At 40.6% G+C, this 8,456-nt stretch overlaps 1 protein-coding gene across 5 annotated transcripts in view; it reads left to right on the plus strand.

The window, feature by feature from the left end:
- LOC117475538 (cullin-associated NEDD8-dissociated protein 1-like) overlaps window positions 1–8,456 on the plus strand; it is a 40,625-nt gene that overhangs the window by 199 nt on the left and 31,970 nt on the right. For all 5 annotated transcript variants that reach the window (XM_034121814.1, XM_034121810.1, XM_034121811.1 and 2 more), the window contains exons 2-6: window positions 613–670; window positions 1,551–1,749; window positions 2,605–2,657; window positions 2,766–2,895; window positions 7,694–7,983. In XM_034121814.1, the coding sequence (XP_033977705.1) occupies window positions 613–670; window positions 1,551–1,749; window positions 2,605–2,657; window positions 2,766–2,895; window positions 7,694–7,983 (730 nt within the window). The remainder of the gene's footprint in view (window positions 1–612; window positions 671–1,550; window positions 1,750–2,604; window positions 2,658–2,765; window positions 2,896–7,693; window positions 7,984–8,456) is intronic.

Below are 8,456 nucleotides of genomic sequence, written 5' to 3' on the forward strand. Positions count from 1 at the left end.
CTTTTGTTATATTTAATAAAGTAATAAAGAAAGTCAAAATAAAAGTGAAATGGATCCCAAATGTTGGAAACAGAGGTACGTCATCCTCAGAGGATAGAGAAGTTCAGAACACAGCTTACAGGCACATTATATAGTAGAGAGAAAATCCAACTGGTCTGGGCCTTAAAATTCTCTCAGGCATCATCTAACATCCCCACCATTAAACCATAAAACCCCCTCGTCCTTAACCAATTGCATATTCCCCTTTTACATTTCCCTTTGCCCTCCAGAAATGTAAATCCTTAACATATGTCTCTGTTAAACACATACAAGACTAAACATACAATTTAACAGAGTAAAAGCCAACCAGAGTATAAGTCTATATGTTTTAAATGATTATATGATAGTTTGTCACGACAGTAACCACAAAACATTATAAAACATTTCAAGCAGCTTTGGTTAAGATGGAAATATCTCAGCTGTTTGTCTCTTATAATTAGCTAATTTAAATTGCTCAATTGTTAATATATGATGAATGTTCACATTATACTGAACACCAGCATTATCTTTGTGTTCATTGACTCATTCATTATTGATTGTTGTTGTTTTAATGATTTCATTTGTCTTTCACAGGCTGAGCGGTGCTCTGGTCAGTTTCCACAGCGCTCTGCTCTCCAGTCTGCTCCCTCAGGTAACACATATATAACAAAAGACAAGAGGGAATATCATATCAAATGATATATGATCAAATCAGAATATTAGTAGCAATAATAGTTTTTTGATCATATTATTATATGTTATTTTATTGTATTTATGAAAAAAGTCAAAGTCAACTTTATTGTCAATCTTTCAGTTTGTGTGTACAGACAGAGAGATCGAGATAACCGTTTCCCACAATACAGAATACTATAACAAAGATATATAAAAATATGTATAAAATATGTATATCCTATATATACACAATCAACAGACACATGTATACATATGCACACATTAAAGGTGGGGTAGGTAAGTTTGAGAAACCGGCTCGAGATACACTTTTTGTTATATTCCAAGGAATGCTCTTAACATCCCGAAAGCAATGAATATCTGAAGTGCTTTGACAACAAAATCCATAAAAAAATGTCATCTGTGGAAGCCGTGGTACTGTAAAAAAGTCCCGGCTAAAATGATTGGATGGCCTACCTGCCTGTCAGCCTTCCATCTGTGCACAAACTTATCTCGTGCCCTCATTGGTCATGTGCGCGTTCGTGTGTGTTGGAGGAGGGGCTCTGTAAGGAAGTGGCAGATTTTCTCCGGTTGTGTATTTTCAAATTCTAAGCGATCTCGAGCCGGTTTCTCAAACTTACCTACCCTACCTTTAAGATAAAAGCACAACAATCAATATATACAAAATAACAGTCACTTCAATATCTTTGGGAATGTACAAAACAAAGTTTAGTATCTGAAAACAAAGAGTAAGCATCTCAAAATAGTGATGTTTTAATGAACTGGCCTACCCACGTTGCATATTGGTTGTGAGTTAAAATAGACACCCTTCAGATAAACCTAATATCCATCCATCTGGTCAGCTGACCAGCTCCAGGATGGCGGTGAGGAAGCGCTCCATCTTGGCTCTGGGTCACCTGGTTCCCTGCTGTAGCCCCGCCCTCTTCTCCCAGCTGACTGAACACCTGACCAATGAGCTCGCAAAGGCCCCGCCCGTTTCCATGGCGAGGACGTACATCCAGTGCCTAGCAACCGTCAGTCGTCAGGGCGGCCATCGAGTCGGTGAGATCTGCTGCCACGCTCACGTGATACTAGATTTAAGGACAACACATTGGTTTCCTGACTGAGGAAGGCCATCTCTGCACGTAGAGTAACAAAATAAAATGAAGACATTTAGATTTGTTGCCTTGTGATGAAAGACAAAGAGAATATTCTGGTCATTTCAATTAGAAAAGTTTAAACAATGAGTTATTATCTCAAAATAATGACATGGTATCTTGGTAATGATGAGATACCTCAAACCTAATGACACAGTATCTGAAAATAGTGACTTAAGTATCTAAGAAATAATGACTTAGTATCTTAAATGAATGAGTTAATATGCTAAAATAATGATTAGATATCTAAAAATAATTGTTTAGCTTCTCAAAATTATCATAATGAGACATTTCTCAATAATGACTCGGTAGTCTAAAGTACAGAACGCTTTTGCATAATGATTTTAAAGTATCTTTTCAATCACACACGGCTAAGTTGTCATCTTTTTTCCCCCGTACCTTTTGGATATCAGTTTCCATCTCGATTACTAACATACTTTTATTTTGAAAAGATCTTCATTTTGACATTTTCATTCTCAATTTACGAAAAAAGAACACATCTAGAAACTCATAAGCTGTGTGTGTGTGTGTGTGTGTGTGTGTGTCCGTGTGTGTGTGTGTGTGTGTGTGTGTGTGTGTGTGTGTGTGTGTGGTGTGTGTGTGTGTGTGTGTGTGTGTGTGTGTGTTGTGTGTGTGTGTGTGTGGTGTGTGTGTGTGTGTGTGTGGTGTGTGTGTGTTGTGTGTGTGTGTGTGTGTGTGTGTGTGTGTGTGTGTGTGTGTGTGTGTGTGTGTGTGTGTGTGTGTGTGTGTAGTTAGAAAGTTAATCCCGATGGTGTTGAAGTTCACGGACGTGGAGGACGACGAGCTGAGAGAGTACTGTTTCCAGGCCTTTGAAGCCTTTATACGCAGGTACACACACACACACACACACACACACACACACACAGACACCTTCATGTTGTTGTTTCCGTTGATTGACAGCTGTCCAAAGGAGATGTTGCCACGGTGACAAAGCTTTGCCTTAAGTTCATGACCTTTGACCCGAACTACAACTATGACGATGAAGAGGAGGAGGAAGACAGCATGGACGTGGAGGAAGGGCTGGAGGAAGGTGTGTATTCATTTATGTTTTGTGCTGTTTCAAATACTGCTGGGTATTACTAAAACTGAAATAAAAACTGTTTCTCGATTATAAGTATGTTGCATTTAACTGATGAAAGAATATTTAATGTACTTACCATATATACATGTATGATTACAAAAGACTAACATCAGTACAATGTTTTCAGTAAAGAGCTTATAAGCTAAATATTATATTAATTTGTTTTTATTTTGATAACTTTTAATACAAGTTTGACAGTAATCTGTGTTCAGTCGTGTCTTGAGGTTATATTTGACTGAGGACTCAGTTTGAATGATTTGTTAGAAAATCAATTGTTACCTTATTTACTTTACTAAGTAACTTGTAATCTGAAAAAAATACTCTAAAGTTCCACAAATGTGGATGTAAGTAGAGAACTTCCAGGCACTGCCTTTCAGTCAGTGTTAGTCCTAATTTTCAGGTATTTGGATCTTAAAGAGAAAGTCTCATGTCTGTATCTAATAATGTACAATACAAAGACCCATAATGCATTGTTTTGTGGGTCTGTTCAGATTGATTGAGATAGAAAATGTAATTGAATCTCCTCGGCCAATGAGAAGTGATGTAAACACAATGAGAGAAAAGATGAATCCATTAAAAATAACCTCTCTTCTCTGGACTCAAGAGTCAGAACCCTACAATATTATCTCTGTTTGTTTGTAGCCTTTATTTAACCAGGTTAAAAATCCCATTGAGATCAACGATCTCTTTTTCAAGAGAGACCTGCGGTACATTGGTTACACATAAAAACAACAGAAAACAAAAAGGACGTCACAACATAATTACAGGGGTATAAATTAGCAACCTATTCACAATGACAGGTATCTAATAACATTTCATCCAGCCGCGCTTTAAAATGATGCAAGGGAACCAAAATGCTCAGTTTCAATTTGTTTTGCATGGTGTTCCAAGCTAGAGGAGCAGCGCACATAAAAGCTTTAGTACCTAAAACAGTCCTAGCACTTAGCACATGTAATAAAAACACATCCTGGGATCTCAGGCAATAGCTACTTGCCACTCTCTGTGAGATCAAGGAGCATATATAAGTTGGGAGTTTTACCCACATAGCTTTATAAATAAACATGTACCAATGACTGAGCCTCCGTACAGTAAGTGAAGGCAGACCTGCCTTGGCATACAGGGTACAGTGATGAGTAAGTACTTTACAGTTAGTAACAAATCTCAGAGCACTGTGATAGGCGGCATCTAACCTTTCCAGGCAATGGGCAGGTGCATTCATATAGATCAGATCACCATAGTCTAGCACAGGTCAAAAGGTCACAGAGCCTTTTCCTGGCTTCAAAAGAGAAACAGGACTTGTTTCTGAAAAAGAAACCTCGTCTAACCCTCAGCTTTTTAAGCAGATTAATGACCTGCAGTTTAAAAGTAAGACAATCATCAAGCCAGATACCAAGGTATTTATAACAGCTAACCACTTGGAGTACTTGTCCTTGCATAGTAACAATATCCAAAGCAGTCTCTGGAGTCTTTTTAGCTTTAGAAAAGAGCATTACCTTGGTTTTCTCAACATTTAAAAGAAGCTGAAGTTCAGAGAGCTGAGTCTGAATAATGTTAAAAACAGCCTGTAATTTAACAACAGCCTCCTTAATGGAGGGACCTGCACAGTACATCACGGTGTCATCACAAGGCAAAAAGGCAATCACAAATATGACTCCAGCTAAAAAAACTCTCTGTACCTCTGATGACCTGCAAAAAGCAAATGAACTGAATGACTTTTACATGAGATTTGAAACCCAGGACTTCTCCTCTGAATGTACAGATATCTTAGAGACAATCTCTGCTACTGACCAGGATGAAAGGGTGCTGATTGACCCTTTAAAGGTCCAATCACTTTTCAAACACACCTGTACTAAGAAGGCCACAGGGCCAGATGGCATCTCTGCATTCCTTCTGAAGACATTTGCAGAAGAACTGACATCAGCATGGTGTCCCATATTTCAAAAATCTGTTGATCTTCACACCATCCCCACCCTCTGGAAAAAATCAATAATAAAACCTGTCCCCAAAAAACCTTGTCCAAAGGTAAACAATGATTTTAGGCCTATTGCATTGACATCCATTGTCATGAAATGTTTTGAGAGGATCATGGTGCCGCTGCTAAAGAAAGAGGTTGATGTACATTTAGACCCTTTTCAGTTTGCCTATAAGCAAGGGCGTGGCACAGACGATGCTCTAAATAGCATCACACACCTGGTCACTAAACACCTGGAAGACCCTAAGGCATATGTACGCCTACTGTTTGTGGATTTCAGCTCGGCTTTTAACACACTGCAGCCTCACATCTTGCTTCAAAAACTGATAAAGATCAGTATAAATCCTTTTATCTTGAAATGGTATTTTTCGTTTTTAACCAATCGCACTCAGCATGTCAGGGTCAACAATGCCCTCTCAGAGCCCTGGACCATCAGTACAGGAGCTCCCCAGGGTTGTGTGAGCTCCCCGGTCCTCTTCACATTGTACACAAACGACTGTACGAGAATCCACCCGGAGAACTATATCATCAAATTCTCAGATGATACAGCCATCCTTGGCTTGATGCACAAAGGCAGCAGTTCATCGGCTTATCACTCTGAAATAGAGAGATTTGTGCAGTGGTGTGATTTTAACCATCTGGTGCTGAATGTGAAGAAGACTGAGGAGATGGTGTGGGACCCAAAGGCAGTGGGTGACCTTAGGCCGGTGGTTATCCACAACGAACCCATAACTCAGGTCAGCTCCTATAAGTATCTTGGTGTCCATCTAGATAATACACTCAGCTGGAAGGCGCATGTTCAAGGTCTGTGCTCTAGACTTCAGCAGCGGTTGTACTTTCTGCGTCGACTCCGGGCTTTCGGAGTCGACCAGAAGTTCATGTTACTGTTCTATCATGCAGTGTTGGAGAGCATCATGAGGTATGGTATCACTGCCTGGTATGGTAACTTGACAGTGCAGTCAAAGTCACAGATCGCTCGCCTAGTACAGACTGCTATGAAGATTATGGGGGTTAAAAAACACCCATCTCTCCAAAACATATACGAGCAGTCCATTATCAGACAGGCAAAATAAATGGTGTCTGATCCCACCCACATACTCCACCCAGAATTCCAGCTCCTACCTTCTGGTAGAAGATTCAGGGTTCCCAGGAGCAGGCTGAACCACTATAAGCACTCATTCCTACCTATGTCGATTAAGCTTCTTAATGAAATGATATGTAGTCAAATGTAATGAAATGTACTTTTTTTAATGTTGGCCATGAGGGTTGTGCAATAGGTCGCCATTGTCAGTATGTACGTGTGTGTATTGTGTTTGTTCAAACGGTGTATGACTGATGATATGTGTATGTCTCTTAATGTCCACTATGTTTGTATATGTACATGGATGCACTGCAGGACGGAGTCCAGAACAAATTTCCTTACGGGAACAATAAAGTATATCGTATCGTATCGTATCGTATCGTATCGTATCGTATCCACATAAAAATGTAAAGTAGCTTCATCCACATTTTCACCTAAACTATTGATGTAGATGGAGAATAAAAGTGGACCTAAAACAGAACCTTGAGGAACACCATTAGTAATGTTTAACCACTCAGAAGACAGCCCATCAAAGTGAACACATTGGGACCTTTCAGAGAGGTAGTTCACAAAACCACCCCACTGCATGGCTGGATAAGCCAATACTGAGTAGCCTCTGCTTTAAGATGCGATGATCGACGGTGTCAAACGCTTTGTACAGGTCAATAAATAGAGCTGCACAGCTCTGCTTTTTATCTAAAATACTCGTAATGCCATTCACCACTTTCATTGTTGGCAGTGATGGTGCTATGTTGCTTTCTGAAGCCTGACTGATGTTTAGACAGGATGTCATTTGTACATAAGAACACCTTTACCTGTTCACTCACTAGGCGTTCAAGAACCTTAGCCAGAACTGACAATTTAGAGATGGGCCTATAGTTATTTAAAATAGTTTCCTCCCCTCCTTTTAGTAAAGGCAAGACATACGCTGACTTCTATACTTGTGGAATTGTGTTTGTGCTGAGGGAGAGGTTAAAAAGAGAAGTGAGAGGTGGAGCAATACAATCTGCAGCTATCTTTAAAAGAAAGGTTCTACGTTGTCCGGGCCGGCCGGTTTCTTAGGATCTAACTTAGATAATGCTTCATGAACAACATTAACAGTAAAAGGAGTAAAACTGAAAGGGTTTTCCAGACCACATTGTTCAGAGTCACAGACTGTGGTGTTCACAGAAGCAGAGTTAGTGACTGAATCAAACAGAGAGCCACAGGACACAAAATGCTCATTAAAACAATTTAACATGGTGGCCCTGTCTGATATAGAGCCAGATGCTGTGGTAAGGCACGGAGGTAGCTCATTACGGATCTCTGTATAGAAATCAAGGTAATTGGTCAAACATATCTTGATATACTTTATATTATTTGAGTTCTCGCCTATGATAAGTGATGGAAACACAGTAAAGATGTTCTGTCTGAGTCCATTGAAAAATAACCGTCTATTTGTAAGCATACCTGTCTGTACCGGCTACCCAGGGGAAGGTCAGAGAATTTAAATGAATGTGTATTTATGTATAATTTGCCAAGACTTAGAAGGAAAGGGGTAATGTGTGTTTGTGAGCAATAACGTGTAGATTTGAGTGGACTGTCAACTGAGGCGGGTGTGATTTTTATTACATCTCCATGTATGATATATATTTGTGGAATAAATAGAAAGTTCTAAAAAAGAATAAAATAACCATCTCTCCTCTATTCTCCAGAGTCAGACGATGAGTACAGTGACGATGACGATATGAGCTGGAAGGTGCGTCGCTCCTCCATCAAGTGTCTGGAGTCTCTGATCGCGACGCGGCGGGACCTCCTGCTGAGCTTCTTCTCCTCCGTCTGCCCCGCCCTGCTGGCCCGCTTCAAGGAGCGCGAGGAGAACGTGAGGGCGGACGTGTTCAGCGCCTTCTCCTCGCTGCTCAGACAGACCCGAGGGGGAACCAGCCTGCAGGGAAACATGAGGCCCGGGGGGGAGGAGCCGGCCCTCACACTGCTGAAGACACAGGTGTTTAAAGATCTCCTATCATGCTATTTTAGGAATATATTATGGGTCTCAGATATATCCCAGAACCCAAAAGTTGTGGTTTCCTGCGGGAGCTGAGGTCTGTACGTCTTAGTGAATTTTTACTTTAGAGAACACCGATTGTATGTGTTAGAACAGACTCTCAGACTCTCAGACATACACACACAGACACATACAGTGTCAAAGACAAAAACAGGTGTGCAGGTTGTTCATTTTTTTATTACCCAAGGAAGAACAGCACACGCATTTAAATAAGTATTGTTTTTATGCATTATATCCAGGGGTGCACATAACTGGTACGCAGGTACGCATGCGCGGCAACAATCTGACATGCGTACCGTCACTTGTGTCACAAAGCGCATTTGCGTACCGACGTAAATGTGAAGCTTTTCCAGAAGGCGGTTAGTTCACCGGACGACAGTCGGTCTCCGTGTGCAGGGCTGCTGTTAACGTCG

Source organism: Trematomus bernacchii, unplaced genomic scaffold (genome assembly GCF_902827165.1).
Source record: "Trematomus bernacchii unplaced genomic scaffold, fTreBer1.1, whole genome shotgun sequence".
Lineage (NCBI taxonomy): Eukaryota > Metazoa > Chordata > Actinopteri > Perciformes > Nototheniidae > Trematomus > Trematomus bernacchii.